The following is a 22,395-nucleotide window of genomic DNA, read 5'->3' as shown; positions in this document are numbered from 1 at the left end:
CACTACATAGTGCTTTATAGAGCATTCATAAGCACTGCATACTGTTGCTAACCACTGAGATTAACGACATCTGGAGGTCAGTGCTATAACAATTTATAAAGGCTTTATAGAGCATTTATTAAGTCTTATAAATGCTTCGTAGATCACTCATAGGCACTGCATACTGTATATCAGTTTTTTTTTAAACCTCTCCTCTGGGACACCCAGACAGTTAATATTGTTGTATCCCTGAACTAATCTCAGTTAACTCAGAATTAAAATCTTGCATAATCTGGTCAGATGCTCAGTCAGAGGTGACAGTGCCATTTATGTTTACATTTTACATTTTAGTCACTCTTATCCAGAGCGACTTACAGGAGCAATTAGGGTTAAGTGCCTTGCTCAAGGGCACATCGGCAGATTTTTCACCTAGTCGGCTCAGAACCAGCGACCTTTCGGTTACTGCCACAACGCTCTTAACCACTAAGCTACCTGCCGCCCATAGTTATGAGAGATTAGCCCCGAACTAACTCACCTGATTCACTTATTTAAGGGCTTGATGATTAGTTGACAGGTTGAATCAGGTGTGTCAGCTGTGCAATAGTTAAAATACATAGAATGTCTGGTTTGAAAACCCCTGATGTAGATAACCACATCCCACTGAGATGAACGACACCTGGAGGTCAGTTATATAACAGCTTATAAAGGCTTCATAGAGCATTCATAAGGTCTTCATAAGCACTACACTGAGATGAACAACACCTGGAGGTCAGTGATGGAATGTTGTAATAATAAACAATTTCCATTACCCATTGAGGGCAACATTGACTGAACTTACGTCATTACAACTAGTTGTAACCACTGGGAATGTACTCAATCAAAAGTTCTTAATCTAAAAATGTGTTGGTGCTGCTGGATCCGTGTAGAGAATCCACAGACAATGAACCATGCACTTTCTTCTTTCCCCACAGATTTGAGGAGGACTGCTGGAATGGGATTTTGAGAGAGATTAGCTATGCTGCAGGCGCCACGATTCTCGCCGTGAAGCTCAATACACTTCGTCTCACCAAAATGTGATCAGCTCTATAAAAAAAAATATATATATATACTGGAGATGGTCTCAAACCTAGAATAAGGTGTGTTTAGAGCAGGGCTGGAACAAAAGCCTCTACACCCAGTAACTCTCCAGCAGGAGGGCCTTTTCAAATAGGTTGATATGAAAGTTGTCTTTATTCTACTGTATCAAAATGAACAATTTGTCTATTTGAAGTGAACTAATAGTAATTGTTTTGACAGTTAGTATACAATTTGTATATTACTTTAGCTTTTTTAACATGCTGTTTAACTTTATTGCTTCATTTCTTTGTATGAAGCACCAATAAAGATTATGAATGAAAGAAAAGTATATAATTTAATTTTCACTCCTGAAGCTATGTATCTATCTATACCCGTAACCGTAATTGTACATAATTAGAACTACTGTCAAACAATAATAAAAAAATAAAAAAATGTAAAAAAAATAATAATCAAGTGATAGCCCATTATCCTCTTTATTTCCACAGGAAAACACTAGAGGGCGCTAAGACCCCATTAACAGATAAAAGGCAGTAAATCATTTACACATTGAGTGGAAATGGAAGCAACTCCTGAGAGTACAAAGAACCAGCAGTCCATACAAATGTACCAAGCCTCTTAGACAGATGCTGTTTGAATGCCAGCGTGAATTCACTTTGTGCTCTACGAAGAAATTAACATAAAATAACGTTTTCTGTCAATCCCGTTAGAAGCCGTAGGAAGGTTTCATTCACCAGATTTGTCCGCAGAGGTGCCAAACAATTCTGGCTATGGTATAGTAGGCTTACAGCTGGAAAGACGATGGGTGTCCTTGAGTTTTTCTTGCGTCATTTCACTATATTTTCAAAGAGATTTGTACGTACTACACCGAATCCAGAGAGTATCCTGGCACAGGTTCTATAGGTTCTACTGGTTCTATAGGTTCTATAGGCTCTATAGGTTCAACAGGTTCTATAGGTTCTACCGGTTCTACAGGTTCTATAGGTTCTATAGGTTCTACAGGTTCTATGGGTTCTATAGGTTCTACAGGTTCTATAGGTTCTATAGGTTCTATAGGTTCTACAGGTTCTATAGGTTCTATAGGTTCTACAGGTTCTATAGGTTCTATAGGTTCTACCGGTTCTATAGGTTCTATAGGTTCTATATGTTCTATAGGTTCTATAGGTTATATAGGTTCTACCGGTTCTACAGGTTCTATAGGTTCTATAGGTTCTACAGGTTCTATAGGTTCTACAGGTTCTATAGGTTCTACCGGTTCTACAGGTTCTACAGGTTCTACAGGTTCTATAGGTTCTATAGGTTCTACAGGTTCTATAGGTTCTACAGGTTCTATAGGTTCTATAGGTTCTACAGAAACCGATACACGCCTTGAGTACTGCTACAGGGCCTTTCACACTGTCAAAAAGCAATGACCTCCCTGACCCCCATGCAGAAAGCAGATCAATGCGGATGCAACAGTCTAACGTGAAAGACCTTTCAAAGGTAGAGCACGGCCATTCAGATGAGTAGCCTACAGTCAGTATACCCCACATCACTACCCATTCTTGTCGTCTCCCAGGGTTTTACACATAGCAGTAGACAGATGGTAAACTCGTTCTACCACTGTAATTCACCAGAGAAGGTCAGGGATTTTATTGAGGTTCAAACAGTGTTGGAGGTCATATAATCACAGGACAAAATGACAGTTATATTGTGTGTACGATACATTGTTTATGGCCCCAGAGCAGAGGCTGAGAATAACGTTCCTCTTTTAGAGATAAGATGAACTCATAGACAGACAGGGGTGGAACAGAGCAGACATCTCCCTCACATACACACACACACACACACACACACACACCACACGCACACTAGAGATCTCCGTCTCACACACAGACTCTAGACTGATTTATGGAGATTTTCTTCACTTTGCATCTGGATGGATACACACACTATCGCACGCATGCACATACACGCACACACAGAAAAACTGGTGCATGCACGCACACTCATCTGCACACTCATCTGCACACTTATCTGCACACTCATCTGCACATTCATCTGCACACTCATCTGCACACTCATCTGCACACTCATCTGCCTAGTCTGTCTGAGCTCCTCCTGTCCTGTTCTGCCCTGTCCTTTCCGGTCCTGTCCTGTTCTGCCCTGTCCTTTCCGGTCCTGTCCTGTTCTGCCCTGTCCTTTCCGGTCCTGTCCTGTTCTGCCCTGTCCTTTCCGGTCCTGTCCTGTTCTGCCCTGTCCTTTCCGGTCCTGTCCTGTTCTGCCCTGTCCTTTCCGGTCCTGTCCTGTTCTGCCAGCTGATAAGATCACTGTGTTGTCCTAGAGGGAGAGGTGTTTAGGAAGAGTTGGAGGATGAGGCCCAGCCTGTTACTATGTGCTGCAGGATAATACAGCCTGGTCTCATAGACTAGACGTAACATAGTAAATGTAAATCCGGGACACTCAAATTAGTATGATTATGTTTGGTTTGGTTACTTAAGGCAGACGGTTACTTAAGGCAGACGGTTACTTAAGGCAGACGGTTACTTAAGGCAGACGGTTACTTAAGGCAGACGGTTACTTAAGGCAGACGGTTACTTAAGGCAGACGGTTACATAAGGCAGACGGTTACTTAAGGCAGACGGTTACTTAAGGCAGACGGTTACATAAGGCAGACGGTTACTTAAGGCAGACGGTTACTTAAGGCAGACGGTTACATAAGGCAGAGCGGTTACTTAAGGCAGACGGTTACTTAAGGCAGACGGTTACTTAAGGCAGACGGTTACTTAAGGCAGACGGTTACTTAAGGCAGACGGTTACATAAGGCAGACGGTTACTTAAGGCAGACGGTTACATAAGGCAGACGGTTACATAAGGCAGACGGTTACTTAAGGCAGACAGTTACTTAAGGCAGACGGTTACATAAGGCAGACGGTTACTTAAGGCAGACGGTTACTTAAGGCAGACGGTTACTTAAGGCAGACGGTTACTTAAGGCAGACGGTTACATAAGGCAGACGGTTACATAAGGCAGACGGTTACTTAAGGCAGACGGTTACATAAGGCAGACGGTTACTTAAGGCAGACGGTTACATAAGGCAGACGGTTACTTAAGGCCAAAAACAAAAGTAGGGTGTTTGGTCGGGGTTGATGGATGGACGCATAACGCAAACGTCTAGCCAATGACAACTTTAGCATTTTAGCTCATTAGCAACTTTTCAACTACTTCAACCTTCCCCTAACCCTAACCTTAACCCTTTTAGCTAATCCTTCCCCTAACTCTAACCCTTAACCCTAACCCTAACCCTAACCCTAACCTTAACCTTAACCCTTCCCCTTCCCCTTCCCCTAACCCTAACCCTAACCTTAACCCTTCCCCTAACCCTAACCCTAACCCTAACCCTAACCTTAACCCTTCCCCTAACCCTAACCCTAACCTTAACCCTTCCCCTAACCTTAACCCTTTTAGCTAACCCTTCCCCTAAACCCTAACCCTTCCCCTAACCCTTAACCCTTCCCTTAACCCTAACCTAACCCTTTAACCTAACTCCTAAATTTAACCCTAACCCCTAACCCCTAGCCTAGCTAATGTTAGCCAGCTAGCTAACGTTAGCCATCTAGCTAGAATTCGTAACATATCATACATTTGCAAAATTCGTAACATATTGTACGTTTTGCAAATTTGTGACTTATAATGCGAATTGTAATTTGTAACAAATCATGCGATGTGATGACATCCACAAATTAATACATACCATACGAAATGTCAAATAAAACTACATTGATTCTCCTCGGATTTACGTACAGAATATCACGAAATGCTCTGAGACCAGGTTGGATAATATGGCCGTGCTTTCGATTTTATCAACTAGCCCAGGTGTGTGTGTCTCGGTCTGTAGCATTTACATTCTACATTAATATGAAGTTATGCAAGGGGATGGAGAGTGAACTTATAACACAGCATACACAACATAACCCAGTGTCACAAGACTTTTAAACATGTTTTAACATAGCTGACTGGAGTGGGCCAGAAAACTGCACCTGCCCAATCAAAGAAAGCATTGTGCACAGGATTCCCATGGTTTTATCCTCCTTCTACAGGCTAATTACAGTAGGCGGAAATGTCTGATAAACGAGATTACCATGTTTTTAACAGAAGTGAACAGGTTGGTTTTCTCTTGTTGTGAGGCACTGGGGGATATTTTAGTTCATTTGATTTCTTTATTCCAAGATTTGATTATGACAGCCTAATTGCACATGGGCAACACAGTGTCATATCTGATTCAGCATAATTGTAGTCTTGTCAAATCACAATTGAGTTACAAACACTTTATGACGTTGGTAACTTTATATAATTTGAGTTGTTCTCACCTTTTTAAATATGTATTTTATGATGACTAGAGGACAGGGAAAATTGTTGTCTTCCTCCAAGTGGAAGAACCCAGATTATCATTTATAAACGAGTGAAGTTCCGAGGCGCACCGACTGGGTGCAGTTCCCGTCTGACTTCGGTACCATTGCTCCTCAGTGGAGTGGTGGTGAAAGCATTTCAAAAGTGTGTCCACCGTGAGAGTTGAAAGATTTGATCACAGCGCATTACGCACGCTCATACTACCGACCCGAGTAGGCTACAATATCTTATCACATAGTTTCTTTATTCAAAGTTATAGTGCATTTTTTTTTATTCATCAACGTGTATAGTTTTATTATCTTTCTTGGATATTAAAAAAGAAGACGAATCGTTTCTTTATTGACCAGCGTTATGGATGTTTCAAAAGGCTTCTTGGTTTTAACGCTAGTCTGCACGTTGGGACCTGTAAGTACTATTACTAAAGTTCATGTTTGCGCTCTGTATTCTACCTGCCCTATTTGTGACAACTTTGGTGGTTTTCGTGAACGAACTGAAGCTTTTCTGAACATGAAAAATAAGCAAAATGATCCAATATTATGTGATTCATGAATGTTCCTCAATTGCAACATTTACTTCCGGTGAATAACAATGCCAAGTAAAAATAGATTGACAATTTCAATTGAAAGTTATATACTTTTTTTTTAGGATGCGTCACCTTTAGTGTAGGCTTTTAGTTTCTTGGTATTTTCAACATATTGCAGAAGCTGTGAGGAGGACATATTACAAATAAATAGAAACGTGCACTTTCGTGTGCAGGCTACAATATTTCTGGTTTAACGCCATTGATGTATTTGTATTTATTATGGATCCCCATTAGCTGTTGCCAAGGCAGCATCTACTCTTCCTGGGGTCCAGCAAAATTTAAGGCAGTTCATACAATTTTTTAAACTTTACATTTAAGTCATTTAGCAGACGCTCTTATCCAGAGCGACTTACAGTTAGTGAGTGCATACATTTTTCATACATTACAATACATTCACAGATTTCACAACACACTGTGTGCCCTCATTCCCCTACTCCACCACTACAACATATTTACAGTCCACAATCCATGTATGTTATCGTGTGTGTGTATGCATATGTCTGTGCATAGGAACAACTTACTGTATGAACTCTTATACACAATATTTGGCCCAGTCTTTGGAACTGGTTTTCCTAGATATGGCTACTATATTGTGATCACTACATCCAATGGATTTGGATACTGCTTTCAAACAAATCTCTGCATCATTAGTAAAGATGTGATCAATACATGTTGATGATTTCATTCCTGTGCTGTTTGTAACTACCCTGGTAGGTTGACTGATAACCTGAACCAGGTTGCAGGCACTGGTTACAGTTTGAAGTTTTCTCTTGAGTGGGCAGCTTGATGAAAGCCAGTCAATATTTAAATCACCCAGATTTAACACACTTAACAAGATACAGGATAGAGAGAGTTTTGTTGACGCTGAGAACAGAATGTATATGTTTTTAAATAACAATCTTAGAACATTCTTTGAACGTTACCAAGGTTTTCTTGTGGTTTTTATGGAACGTTTTCTTTAATGTTCTGAGAACATGACTTTAAATAGAACCATGAAGACACCTACAGAAAACGTTATTTAATCAGAATAGGCTATATAGGTGATTTATCCAGAGTGCCTTGATGTGTCTGGGGCATGTATTCGGAACACAGAGTCAACATCATCAATACACGAGAGACGTATGTACGTTCTAGACTGCCCACTACTGAAAGACTGATGATTTTACACACGAATGTTGCGTGTGGCGCGCAGGGAGCGAGGTTAGGGTGGAGGGTGAGGTGGCGAGTTGCTTGCCTCGACCATCAACAACAACAAAAAAAAATGCTGATTCAACCAGTGTGGGTCTGTGTAGACGTCAACTAGACACACAAATATATATATATATATATATCAATAATTGAAATTTGCTGATTTTTGTTGTCAAATCATTAATCAAAAAATGCATGATTGATTCATAGGGGTGGTAAATAAAACACAGCTAGCACATTTGGTTGCTTGGAAGTTGTGGGAATGTAGTTTTTTTTGTTTCCCATTTATGGGAATGAAGCCATACGTTTCCTGACCGGTAAAACTGAACGTTTTTAAACGTTCTGAGAACACAAGTGAAAATGTTGCCTGTTCTGGGAACTTATATATTTAGGTTGCAGGGAGGTTCTGAGAACATTTTACTATGGTTCGCTGAATGTTTTCCTGGGAGGTTTTATTAATGTTCTGAGAACGGAAATTCTAGGTTATTTGAAGGTAATTAAATAACATTCTGAGAACATGTATCAATAAGACTTTTAATAACACTGCTAGCTTTGTTTGGGTTAACTGTTTTGAACTCTAAGCACAGACAGGACCCATGGAAATTAATTTGCTTAGGGATTAATCATGCAAACACTCTTCTTTTTTTATTGTGGCAATCAGTGAGATTCAAACCTATGATCTTCTGTTCCGTATCCATGGAATTAGTCCACTGCCCTACCAGGATGGAGCAAGCATGCCATGTTTTTTGAACTCATACAAAGCTGTTCATTTTAGTCTATTCAAACAGACCCCATTTCAAAGGAAACAAGCACTCATTAAGATCAGGTGTGGTTAATTAGTGGGCACGGCCAACACACCTGAACACACTTAACAAGATACAGGATAGAGAGATGTTTGTTGACGCTGAGAACAGAATGTATATGTTTTTAAAAATAACAATCTTAGAACATTCTTTGAACGTTACCAAGGTTTTCTTAATGTTCTGAGAACATGACTTTAAATAGAACCATGAAGACACCTACAGAAAAACGTTATTTAATCAGAATAGGCTATATAGATGATTTATCCAGAGTGCCTTGATGTGCCTGGGGCATGTATTCGGAAAACAGAGTCAACATCATCAATACACAGAGGCTGACTGAGTGTCATAAGATTCTAACAACACTCAACCCTTGTTAACTTCCATTGGAAGATACTGTTGTGTAAATGATGTAAATGTATAGCCTACCTTCTGCAGTTTCTGGGAACTCATCTGTATTAGGGCCATATCATTTACAAGAGGCTGAGTTAACAATTTTCCCCTCATCCTTTCCTAGTGTTGCACGGTATGCTGAAATGTCTGTATATTTTTGATAGTAGAACATGATAAACAGTTTGGTATTAGAATTTTGTTTTGCTTTCGGTACTTCTGTCAAATGTGTCTCGCGGATAAAGCCTGCATATCAGCGCAGCCAACATCCCCCTTATCATCTGATCACCACCCTAGCACATTGCTTGTGATAATATGCAAACCATAATGCAAAATATGTTGATTTCAAAGCTGATTGCCATCAACACCATGTTTACTCAGGTCTCTCTCTCACGTCTCTCCCAAAGATAAACTATTGCCTCAGTGACCTGTCAGTGACCTGACGGTGTGTGTGAATACTGGGCTCTGATTGGCCCCCCCTCTTGCCTCCTGAATGATGTCATTACTGGTTAAAGAGACAGCGCACACTTTTATAAAATAAGCTACTTTAATGCAAATGTTGTTGATCAGTACAATAAAATAAGTCCCAAATGTAAGAGAAACGGATTGTTTGTCATCTGTAGCCCCATGAAACCAGCCAAAAACAAGCTCAATAACTCAATGCATTCACACACTCCTATTGAATGTGCATTACATTTACATCATTTAGCAGACGCTCTTATCCAGAGCGACTTACAAATTGGTGCATTCAACTTAATTTTTTATGGGGGGTGGGGGAAGAAGGATTACTTTTATACTATTCCAGGTATTCCTTAGAGGTAGGTAGGCATTCACCTGTATTGTGAATAGACCTATGCTACGTCTTGATTTACCCTTGTTTTTCAATAGAAATCTACCATTCAAATAAATGATTACCATTATGTTGTTATGTAGTTAGATTGGTAAAAACAAAGTCAGATTGTATGGATGTATAATTGATTCATCAATGCACACATGGCTGTCTCTGAAAAATAATGATGTAAAACAATTCTAATATAAAGATATTGAACTCAAAAGACACCCAATGATTGAACTGAGCTGAGTTTATCGGTTTGGATCAAGTGCCATTCTGTGACTTTGGCTATTAAGCCTACTTTTTTTTGCTGTGGTATCATTTTGGTATCGAGTCTCGTGATACTAAATTTGGTATCGGCATCGAAGTCCAAATTCTCTTGTCGTGACAACACTATCCTGTCCTAGTCTCATAGGCTACACAAGGACAGGTTCAACCATTGTTCAGTCGTGCGTGATCCAGTTCCGTGTTTGATTAGGGCCTACACTAAGAATGAAAAATCAAGGACATCGTTGGATGATGCTGTTGTTCTCTCTTGTTCGGTGGTCTTTCATGATGAAAGGTAAATCTGTTCTCTCTTGTTCGGTGGTCTTTCATGATGAAAGGTAAATCTGTTCTCTCTTGTTCAGTGGTCTTTCATCAAGAAAGAAAAATGAAAGACATGATGTAGTGTTAACTTGTTAGACCATTCTGATCATTTAAGGAAATGCGACTAATCTGTGGGAATTGAAAAGGAAGGTGTCTCAACAACAAAGGGAGACGGCAGAAGGTGCCGGACGACAGTCTTTCAGGTGAAGAAAGTTGTTTTAGTAACAGCATGGTGATAGTGGAAGGCAGTAGAATTGGATATGTACAGATGGATGGAAAAACTAGGATATCTAACGGTCTCTCAAAACACTGTTTACATCGAACAGCTACTTAATAAGAGAGGTGACATTTAAACTTCTAAAATACAATCTCAATGTTACACTTATAATCAATAGAATAATATGCATAGCCTACATTCAACAGCATAGAAGAAGACAATTCATCATATCAAAATAATACAGAGCTCATACATTTATATTTTCAAAATAACAAACAGGGAGAAATTAAACCCCTGCACCAAAATCGACGCCTCCAAACTGGGTATGAATGAGCACCGCCTCTCCTCTAGGACCTAGGTTGAAGAATATAAAACTGGAAAGAATTCGCTTTTCAAATCAAATGTAGATGTTGGATTGACAAAATCTCTGGACATAAATTCATGCTATACCTCTTGCTGAATGGAGAAAAAGTTTTACCTGGATGTAACCTGGATGTAACCTGGATGTAACCTGGATGGGGATGTTAGTCAGCTAGTATGTATTCCAATCTATTATCATTCATGATTATTATATTCTTCTTCAGATTTGGCACACATTGTGTGACCACTATTCCCTTCAAATCATCTTCCCTGTGTCCTAAATGTCACCCTTACTCCTTATATAGTGCACTACTTTTGACGAGGGCCCATAGGGAATAGGGTACCATTTGGGAATTATCCCTTGTGTGTGTGTGTGTGTATAGTCCGAATTGACTGTCCTTCATCTCTGTCTTAGAAACTGTAGCGAGGGAGAGGGAGGTTCTGTTGAAAATGTAATTATTTGTGTTGGTCACTTTAAAAAAATGTCTGCCAAGAGTCCCTGAGATTGCTCCAGTCTAAAGGCATTCACACACTATTGAACGCAGTCTAAAGGCGTTCACACACTATTGAACGCAGTCTATAGGCGTTCACACACTATTGAACGCAGTCTATAGGCGTTCACACACTATTGAACGGAGTCTAAAGGCGTTCACACACTATTGAACGGAGTCTATAGGCGTTCACACACTATTGAACGCAGTCTAAAGGCGTTCACACACTATTGAACGCAGTCTATAGGTGTTCACACACTATTGAACGCAGTCTATAGGCGTTCACACACTATTGAACGCAGTCTAAAGGCGTTCACACACTATTGAACGCAGTCTAAAGGCGTTCACACACTATTGAACGCAGTCTATAGGCATTCACACACTATTGAACGCAGTCTAAAGGCGTTCACACACTATTGAACGCAGTCTATAGGCGTTCACACACTATTGAACGCAGTCTATAGGCGTTCACACACTATTGAACGCAGTCTAAAGGCGTTCACACACAATTGAACGCAGTCTATAGGTGTTCACACACTATTGAACGCAGTCTATAGGCGTTCACACACTATTGAACGCAGTCTATAGGTGTTCACACACTATTGAACGCAGTCTATAGGCGTTCACACACTATTGAACGGAGTCTAAAGGCGTTCACACACTATTGAACGCAGTCTATAGGCGTTCACACACTATTGAACGGAGTCTAAAGGCGTTCACACACTATTGAACGCAGTCTATAGGCGTTCACACACTATTGAACGCAGTCTAAAGGCGTTCACACACTATTGAACGCAGTCTATAGGCGTTCACACACTATTGAACGCAGTCTATAGGTGTTCACACACTATTGAACGCAGTCTATAGGCGTTCACACACTATTGAACGGAGTCTAAAGGCGTTCACACACTATTGAACGGAGTCTATAGGCGTTCACACACTATTGAACGCAGTCTAAAGGCGTTCACACACTATTGAACGCAGTCTATAGGTGTTCACACACTATTGAACGCAGTCTATAGGCGTTCACACACTATTGAACGCAGTCTAAAGGCGTTCACACACTATTGAACGCAGTCTAAAGGCGTTCACACACTATTGAACGCAGTCTATAGGCGTTCACACACTATTGAACGCAGTCTATAGGCGTTCACACACTATTGAACGCAGTCTAAAGGCGTTCACACACTATTGAACGCAGTCTATAGGAGTTCACACACTATTGAACGCAGTCTATAGGCGTTCACACACTATTGAACGCAGTCTATAGGCGTTAACACACTATTGAACGCAGTCTATAGGCGTTAACACACTATTGAACGCAGTCTATAGGCGTTCACACACTATTGAACGCAGTCTATAGGCGTTCACACACTATTGAACGCAGTCTATAGGCGTTCACACACTATTGAACGCAGTCTATAGGCGTTCACACACTATTGAACGCAGTCTATAGGCGTTCACACACTATTGAACGCAGTCTATAGGCGTTCACACACTATTGAACGCAGTCTATAGGCGTTCACACACTATTGAACGCAGTCTATAGGCGTTCACACACTATTGAACGCAGTCTATAGGCGTTCACACACTATTGAACGCAGTCTATAGGCGTTCACACACTATTGAACGCAGTCTATAGGCGTTCACACACTATTGAACGCAGTCTAAATCTTTGAGACCAGGCTGATTATCCTTTTCAGCCAGGAAAGTGGTCCGACCCGGGAGAGTGAATAGAAGGACCCCTGCCTCTAGGGGTAATGTGTAATCTGGAGTCTAGGAGCCTTTACTCCAGTGTTCTAGGACTTTTCCTTTCACCCCCCCCTTTCTCTCTTCTGAGAGTCCCTGACAGTTTTCCAAGCTGCACAGCGTGACTGTGGTACCTCAGTGTTGTGTCCCAAATGGCACCATATTCCCTATATAATGCACTACTTTTGTTCTGGTCTACAGTAAATGTATAAAAAAAAAAAAAAACATTTTAAGTGAGAAGTAGTGATTGGTCTGAAGCAGAAAAAGGAAATTCACATTAGCACCACAATGCCTACTTCCCCCATGCTCTACCAAGGTTTTCCAGCACACAGCTTTGACCTACTACAGTAGCTATGTTGGTCTATTGTACTTCAAACTATGTGTAGGTAGGTTGCTTAGGATTCACACCTTCTCAAACAGCACAATTCATACTCTTTGAGGAGGTGCTCCCACATTAATATGATTTGTACTGCATAGAAGGTAATGTATTGCGTTCTTCCCACCCCACACTAAGACATTACCCCATTCCACTACCCATTCAAGCTTTTTGTTTTTTTATTATCTGAAAGCAAGCTTTGTTTTTAGACTTACAATACCATCAGGCTTGATTGAGCTGTTTTTGTATTGTAGTAATGTGTTGCCTGCCTGTATTTCCTTTAAAATGTATTTTAACAATACATGTAATTTAAAAATAAATATATTTCCTAACATCTGTTTTGGTCAGTAGGTACCTAACATATCAACAGGAGGTGGTGTGTTCGACACAGCCACTCATATACATTATACAGTATATATGTCCCTCTGCACCATGGTTTTTACACCGGAAGGTGATTAGACAACCTTTTATACAACATTATAATACAACATAACATTATAATACAACATAACATTATAATACAGCATACCATTATAATACAACATAACATTATAATACAACATAACATTATAATACAACATAACATTATAATACAACATAACATTATAATACAGCATAACATTATAATACAGCATAACATTATAATACAGCATAACATTATAATACAACATAACATTATAATACAACATACCATTATAATATAACATTATAATACAGCATAACATTATAATACAACATAACATTATAATACAACATAACATTATAATACAGCATACCATTATAATACAACATAACATTATAATACAGCATACCATTATAATACAACATAACATTATAATACAGCATAACATTATAATACAGCATATCAGCAATACAAGTAAAGTAAATGTACACAATAATGACAAATGGCAACAGAAATAATGTAGTAATTAGTATTTATTTAATATTAACAGATGATTTTCCAGAGGGAAGCGAAAAACCAGAAATCCATTTAAGCCAATATGGAGTAAACTGGAGAAAAAAAACTTCCCTGATCTCCTTTAACAAGACAATGGATAAAGCTCCTGGAAAATACACAAAAGAATCAACATGTATCCATTAACTATTTACACGAAAAATGGACTTTAAAGTCAACAGAAGAAAGTACTACATTACCTGTAAACAATATTGAGTTGTTACAAAAATATACAATTTACAATCAAAAGTACAAGTACATTTATCAGATATAGTACACTTTGTACGTACAATTTCAGGGATGGCCACAATTGCTCTTGAAAAGCTACATGGTTATTAGTGACGGGAGAAAAATCGATACAGTTACACATCGGGGTATTATCTTTGACGATATATCGTAACGTATTATTTTTGCGCTAGTTGGCCGTACCTGCGCCAAAACTACAGTATTTTTCCTCCATAGCTTGTTCTCCATCTTCTTTTTAAATAAATAGGGAGCCAATTTGTTTTCAGCACTTTAATTCCATGACTAATCAAACTTGTTTTGGTGAGCAGTATGTTTGGAACATCGAATCGCAATACATATAGAACCGTGAGAATCGCAATACATATCGTATCGTGAGGTCCCTGGCAATTCCCGGCCCTAAGGGTTATGCAGGCTTTTTTGTTCAAGACCAGTTCTAGCACACCTGATTCTACTAGTCAAGGTCTCGATGAACAGCTGAGGTCTCGATGAACAGCTGAGGTCTCGATGAACAGCTGAGTAGTAGAATCAGGTGTGGTAGCGCTGGGCTTGAACAAAAAACAGCCTGCATAACCCTGTGGCTCGTCAATAGCAATTTTGGTAACTCCTGAAACAAACACTGTGACAAATCACAAACTGCTAAGAAACAGAAAGTCATTAGACAAAAAACACTTTTAAGAAGACATATTTACAAATCTGACATTAGATAGGTGCTCTAAATCCTTTACCTACAAATGTTCTTAGTAATGCTGTACACAGCTGTCCAACTGCAGTAAAAGAGCACACATTCCCACATTTATAAACGGCAGTATAAATATGAAAACAGACGGGAGTACTCACAGATTTGGAACAGAACATACGTTAAGTGCTACTGATAGTGTGCGATGTACTGTGTTTTTTATGAATCGTCGTAAAGTCGTTTGTCAACTCCACATGGACCGGCTTGACACATTTCTTTGCTTCTCAAATGACAGAAAGTGGCGCCTGAAAAGGGGAAACGTTTACAACCTGTTCAACTCATGGCGTGCATTTGGTACTGTAGGAATGACGTGCATCTGACGGATGTGGGCAACCACGTCTTCCTTGAGCGTTTGAGAGGTGGTCTCTCCACAGATCTCTCCTCTGTAGTAGCAAGGTGCGCTAGTATTACATTTTAACATTTTAGTCATTTAGCAGACCCTCTTATCCAGAGTGACTTACAGTTAGTGAGTGCATAAATTTTTTTTTCATACTGGCCCCCCATAGTACTAGTACATGTCACCCTCCCTGTCCCTTGCCACTCAACAATGCCCGACGAACCCAAAGGCTCTTTTAAGAAACATTTTTAAAAACATTTTAGTAATTTAGCATACCCTCTTATCCAGAGTGACTTACAGTTAGTGAGTGCATAATTTTTTTTTCATACTGGCCCCCCATAGTACTAATACATGTCACCCTCCCTGTCCCTTGCCACTCAACAATGCCAGACGAACCCAAAGGCTCTTTTAAGAGACATTTTTAAAAACATTTTAGTAATTTAGCATACGCTCTTATCCAGAGCGACTTACATTACATTTACATTTTTGTCATTTAGCAGACGCTCTTATCCAGAGCGACTTACAGGAGCAATTAGGGTTAAGAGCCTTGCTCAAGGGCACATCGACAGATTTTTCACCTAGTCGGCTCGGGGATTAGAACCAGCGACCTTTCGGTTACTGGCACAACGCTCTTAACCACTAAGCTACCTGCCGCCCACTTACAGTTAGTGAGTGCATACATTTTTCATAACCCCTAATAAATGAAAATAAGCACAGTGCGTGCGTGCCGGTGTGTGTCGGGAAAGGGAGGGGGTGTCAAAAGCGAATGGTCCAAAATATCCCCTCTGGTAGGTAAACCGTTACACTGTGAACCCTGTTATAGATACAATTGAAGTCGGAAGTTTACATACACTTAAGTTGGAGTCATTAAAACTTGTTTTTCAACCACTCCACACATTTCTTGTCAACAAACTATAGTTTTGGCAAGTCGGTTGGGACATCTACTTTGTGCATGATACAAGTAATTTTTTCCAACAATTGTTTACAGACAGATTATTTCACTTATAAGTCACTGTATCACAATTCCAGTAGGTCAGAAGTTTCCATACACTAAGTTGACTGTGCCTTTAAACAGCTTGGAAAATTCCAGAAAATGATGTCATGGCTTTAGAAGCTTCTGATAGGCTAATTGACATCATTTGAGTCAATTGGAGGTGTACCTGTGGATGTATTTCAAGGCCTACCTTCAAACCCAGTGCCTCTTTGCTTGACATAATGGGAAAATCTAAAGAAATCAGCCAAGACCTCAGAAATAGAATTGTAGACCTCCACAAGCCTGGTTCATCCTTGGGAGCAATTTCCAAACGCCTGAAGGTACCACGTTCATCTGTACAAACAATAGTACGCAAGTATAAACACCATGGGACCACGCAGCCGTCATACCACTCAGGAAGGAGACGCGTTCTGTCTCCTAGAGATGAACGTACTTTGGTGCGAAAAGTGCAAATCAATCCCAGAACAACAGCAAAGGACCTTGTGAAGATGCTGGAGGAAACAGGTACAGACTACGGTTTGCAACTGCACATGGGGACAAAGATCGTACTTTTTGGAGAAATGTCCTCTGGTCTGATGAAACAAAAATATAACTGTTTGGCCATAATGACCATCGTTATGTTTGGAGGAAAAGGGGGACGCTTGCAAGCCAAAGAACACCATCCCAACCGTGAACCACAGGGGTGGCAGCATCATGCTGTGGGGGTGCTTTGCTGCAGGAGGGACTGGTGCACTTCACAAAATAGAAGGCATCATGAGGAAGGAAAATTATGTGGATATATTGAAGCAACATCTCAAGACATCAGTCAGGAAGTTAAAGCTTGGTCGCAAATGGGTCTTCCAAATGGACAATGACCCCAAGCATACTTCCAAAGTTGTGGCAAAATGGCTTAAGTACAACAAAGTCAAAGTATTGGAGTGGCCATCGCAAAGCCCTGACCTCAATCCTATAGAAAATGTGTGGGCAGAACTGAAAAAGCATGTGCGAGCAAGGAGGCCTACAAACCTAACTCAGTTACACCAAGTCTGTCAGGAGAAATGGGCCAAAATTCACCCAACCTATTGTGGGAAGCTTGTGGAAGGCTACCCGAAACGTTTGACCCAAGTTAAACAATTTAAAGGCAATGCTACCAAATACTAATTGAGTGTATGTAAACTTCTGACTCACTAGGAATGTGATGAAAGAAATAAAAGCTTAAATAAATCATTCTCTCTACTATTATTCTGACATTTCACATTCTTAAAATAAAGTGGTGATCCTAACTGACCTAAGACAGGGAATTTTTTAATTTTGGTCATTTAGCAGACGCTCTTATCCAGAGCGACTTACAGTTAGTGAGTGCATACATTTTCATACTGGCCCCCCGTGGGAAACGAACCCACAACCCTGGCGTTGCAAGCACCATGCTCTACCAACTGAGCTACAGGGGACTATAATTAAATGTCAGGAATAGTGAAAAACTGAGTTTAAATGTATTTGGCTAAGGTGTATGTAAACTTCCGACTTCAACTGTACATCAACTTGACACTCTTTAAATGGACAGTCTGGTGATGACAAAATATTTTTGTTAATTCACTCAGTACTGATTGAATGTTTATTTCTCTTGCTTGGTAAAAGAAAATGTCTAAAACTGTTGATTTGTTGAAAACTGTTTCATTTTATCACATTGCTTACTAAGTTAGCGTGCATGGGGTTTTCTTTTGACTGCGCACAGGTCGCGCAGGCACGCCATGATCATTATGATGTTGCTGTTGTTTTACCTGGATGCTTCGTGTGCAACCCACACCCCTGCTACTTTTTACCTGTGGAGTAAGTAACCTGACACTGTGTTAATCATTCAGAGCACATTTGGAGTATAGTGACAAGACAAAAAAAGGTAATTGACAGAGGAGGGAGCGTACTGAATTAATGCAAAAAGGTAGGGGCTAGAATTTGTTTTGGATCTTCTAACAGTGACGAATCTGTTCTGGTGTCTGCATGTATTATAAATGAGCAGTGTGGCAATTTTCCCAAAGTTCCCAGAATTTGGTGTATCTAACTGGTTATAATAGCAGCCAAGGACTTTCGCTAGCTGACAGTGCTGTGAAAAAGTATTTGCCCCCTTTCTGATTTTCTCTATTTTTGCATATTTTTGATACTGAATGTTATCAGATCTTCAACCAAAACCTAATATTAGATAAAGGGAACCTGCGTTTACAAATAACAACACATTTTTATTTTATTTTATTTATTGAATTAACTCCCAATTCCCCTGTGTGAAAAGGTAATTGCCCCCCTTACACTCAATAACTGGTTGTGCCACCTTTAGCTGCAATGACTGCAACCAAATGGTTCCTGTAGTTGTTGATCAGTCTCTCACATGGGTTTTCAAGCATGAAATGTTCGTTTCAAGTCCTGCCACATCAATCTCTCAATTGAGATTAGGTCTGGACTTTGACTAGGCCATTCCAAAACTTCAAATTTGTAGCTTTATTTTTACCGCTCTCACGTGCACATTTCTGCCCAATAAAAACCAACGATGTGCTACCTTTTTGTAGCATTTCTGACAATCCTAACATCTTTTCAGCCGAATCTGAGTTCTAAAACCGGGTGCAACTCAGTTGCAGCGCAACAGTAGCAGCTAGCTAGTAGAAGGCTAGCAGCTGTAGCTAGCTAGCTTACACCAGTTTGTTTGTGCTCTGATTACACGCAAGTGTCCAGGTCAGAAGTTTAAACAGATGACTTCAGCCATATGAAAAACCTTCCACAGGGAAATATACCTAGCTAGCTAGCTACATTCGTTCTGCTTCTCATCCAACTGGTGTAAGCTAGCTACAGCTGTTAGCCTTCTACTAGCTAGCTGCTACTATTGCGCTGACCCGGTTTTAGAACTCAGCTGAAAAGATGTTAAGATTGTCAGAAATGCTATAAAAAGGTAGCACATCGTTGGTTTTTATTGGGCAGAAATGTGCATGTGAGAACGGTAAGTTGTGAATTTATAAAAACTGTTGCACCTACAAACGTATTAATTCCAAATGGATCTAAGTCCATATGGATGCTGTAGCCTCATTTTAATCCGAAATCTAGAATTTGAGCTAGGTTTGGGCAAAAAATGCTAACGACCCTGTCAAAGAAATTGTATAGTGGTTCTCGGTAACGGCCAGATGGATCATGAGGAGAGGCGGGGATTGTGTTGTGTACCTCCAATCAAGTTGATTTCATCGACATTGGTGTCATATTGGCTTAGATATGTGGTAGGGAGATTTTTAACATTGAGCTTCAACCAATGTATACTATTGGCGCGACTATTGTGTAGTTCTGTCCTGTATTATGTTTCATGTTTTGTGTGGACCCCAGGAAGAGTAGCTTCTGCTTTAGAAGCAACTCATGGGGATTCTAATAAAAATAATAAAATACTAAAATAAAGCGAATAAGGTGCCATTTGGGAAGGACACCAGGTCTACTGGGATCCCAGGTCAACAGGGCCCCAGGTCAACAGGGCCCCAAGTCTACAGGGACCCCAGATCTACAGGGACCCCAGATCTACAGGGACCCCAGATCTACAGGGACCCCAGGTGTACAGGGACCCCAAGTGTACAGGGACCCCAGGTCAACAGGACCCCAGGTCTACAGGACCCCAGGTCAACAGGACCCCAGGTGTACAGGACCCCAGGTCAACAGGACCCCAGGTCAACAGGACCCCAGGTCTACAGGGCCCCAGATCAACAGGACCCCAGATCAACAGGACCCCAGGTCTACATGACCCCATGTCTACAGGGACCCCATGTCTACAGGGACCCCAGGTCTACAGGGCCCCAGGTCTACAGGACCCCAGGTCTACAGGGACCCCAGGTCTACAGGGACCCCATGTGTACAGGGACCCCAGATCTACAGGGACCCCAGGTCAACAGGGACCCCAGGTCTACAGGACCCCAGGTCTACAGGACCCCAGGTGTACAGGGACCCCAGGTGTACAGGGACCCCAGGTGTAGGTCAACAGGACCCCAGGTCAACAGGACCCCAGGTCAACAGGACCCCAGGTCTACAGGGCCCCAGATCAACAGGACCCCAGATCAACAGGACCCCAGGTCTACATGACCCCATGTCTACAGGGACCCCATGTCTACAGGGACCCCAGATCTACAGGGACCCCAGATCTACAGGGACCCCAGGTGTACAGGGACCCCAGGTCTACAGGACCCCAGGTCTACAGGACCCCAGGTCAACAGGACCCCAGGTCAACAGGACCCCAGATCAACAGGACCCCAGGTCAACAGGACCCCAGGTGTACAGGACCCCAGGTCAACAGGACCCCAGGTCAACAGGACCCCAGGTCTACAGGGCCCCAGATCAACAGGACCCCAGATCAACAGGACCCCAGGTCTACATGACCCCATGTCTACAGGGACCCCAGGTCTACAGGACCCCAGGTCTACAGGGACCCCAGGTCTACAGGGACCCCAGGTCTACAGGGACCCCAGGTCTACAGGACCCCAGGTCTACAGGGACCCCAGGTCTACAGGGACCCCATGTGTACAGGGACCCCAGGTCAACAGGGACCCCAGGTCTACAGGACCCCAGGTGTACAGGGACCCCAGGTGTACAGGGACCCCAGGTATAGGTCAACAGGACCCCAGGTCTACAGGACCCCAGGTCAACAGGACCCCAGGTGTACAGGACCCCAGGTCAACAGGACCCCAGGTCAACAGGACCCCAGGTCAACAGGACCCCAGGTCAACAGGACCCCAGGTCTACAGGGACCCCAGGTCTACAGGACCCCAGGTCAACAGGACCCCAGGTGTACAGGGACCCCAGGTGTACAGGGACCCCAGGTCAACAGGACCCCAGGTCTACAGGGACCCAAGGTCTACAGGACCCCAGGTCAACAGGACCCCAGGTGTACAGGACCCCAGGTCAACAGGACCCCAGGTCAACAGGACCCCAGGTCTACAGGGCCCCAGATCAACAGGACCCCAGATCAACAGGACCCCAGGTCTACATGACCCCATGTCTACAGGGACCCCATGTCTACAGGGACCCCAGGTCTACAGGGCCCCAGGTCTACAGGACCCCAGGTCTACAGGGACCCCAGGTCTACAGGGACCCCATGTGTACAGGGACCCCAGATCTACAGGGACCCCAGGTCAACAGGGACCCCAGGTCTACAGGACCCCAGGTCTACAGGACCCCAGGTGTACAGGGACCCCAGGTGTACAGGGACCCCAGGTGTAGGTCAACAGGACCCCAGGTCAACAGGACCCCAGGTCAACAGGACCCCAGGTCTACAGGGCCCCAGATCAACAGGACCCCAGATCAACAGGACCCCAGGTCTACATGACCCCATGTCTACAGGGACCCCATGTCTACAGGGACCGCAGATCTACAGGGACCCCAGATCTACAGGGACCCCAGGTGTACAGGGACCCCAGGTCAACAGGACCCCAGGTCTACAGGACCCCAGGTCAACAGGACCCCAGGTCAACAGGACCCCAGGTGTACAGGACCCCAGATCAACAGGACCCCAGGTCAACAGGACCCCAGGTGTACAGGACCCCAGGTCAACAGGACCCCAGGTCAACAGGACCCCAGGTCTACAGGGCCCCAGATCAACAGGACCCCAGATCAACAGGACCCCAGGTCTACATGACCCCATGTCTACAGGGACCCCAGGTCTACAGGACCCCAGGTCTACAGGGACCCCAGGTCTACAGGGACCCCAGGTCTACAGGACCCCAGGTCTACAGGGACCCCAGGTCTACAGGACCCCAGGTCTACAGGGACCCCAGGTCTACAGGGACCCCATGTGTACAGGGACCCCAGGTCAACAGGGACCCCAGGTCTACAGGACCCCAGGTGTACAGGGACCCCAGGTGTACAGGGACCCCAGGTATAGGTCAACAGGACCCCAGGTCTACAGGGACCCCAGGTCTACAGGACCCCAGGTCAACAGGACCCCAGGTGTACAGGACCCCAGGTCAACAGGACCCCAGGTCAACAGGACCCCAGGTCAACAGGACTCCAGGTCTACAGGGACCCCAGGTCTACAGGACCCCAGGTCAACAGGACCCCAGGTGTACAGGGACCCCAGATCTACAGGGACCCCAGGTCAACAGGACCCCAGGTCTACAGGGA

General features: G+C 42.6%; 2 protein-coding genes across 2 annotated transcripts in view; both read left to right on the top strand.

Moving 5' to 3' along the window:
- klhl40a (kelch-like family member 40a) overlaps positions 1 to 1,509 on the top strand; it is a 33,292-nt gene extending 31,783 nt beyond the window's left edge. The window contains exon 10 of the mRNA XM_041842401.2: positions 951 to 1,509. Within this exon, the coding sequence (XP_041698335.1) occupies positions 951 to 1,056 (106 nt within the window). The 3' untranslated portion in view covers positions 1,057 to 1,509. The remainder of the gene's footprint in view (positions 1 to 950) is intronic.
- Positions 1,510 to 5,409: 3,900 nt separating this feature from the next.
- The window catches only part of vipr1a (vasoactive intestinal peptide receptor 1a), a 149,457-nt gene continuing 132,471 nt past the window's right edge, over positions 5,410 to 22,395 (top strand). Inside the window, exon 1 of the mRNA XM_041842400.2 lies at positions 5,410 to 5,847. Within this exon, the coding sequence (XP_041698334.1) occupies positions 5,794 to 5,847 (54 nt within the window). The 5' untranslated portion in view covers positions 5,410 to 5,793. The remainder of the gene's footprint in view (positions 5,848 to 22,395) is intronic.

Source organism: Coregonus clupeaformis, chromosome 21 (genome assembly GCF_020615455.1).
Source record: "Coregonus clupeaformis isolate EN_2021a chromosome 21, ASM2061545v1, whole genome shotgun sequence".
Taxonomy (NCBI): Eukaryota; Metazoa; Chordata; class Actinopteri; order Salmoniformes; family Salmonidae; genus Coregonus; species Coregonus clupeaformis.
This window is presented reverse-complemented; position numbering and strand designations above follow the sequence as displayed.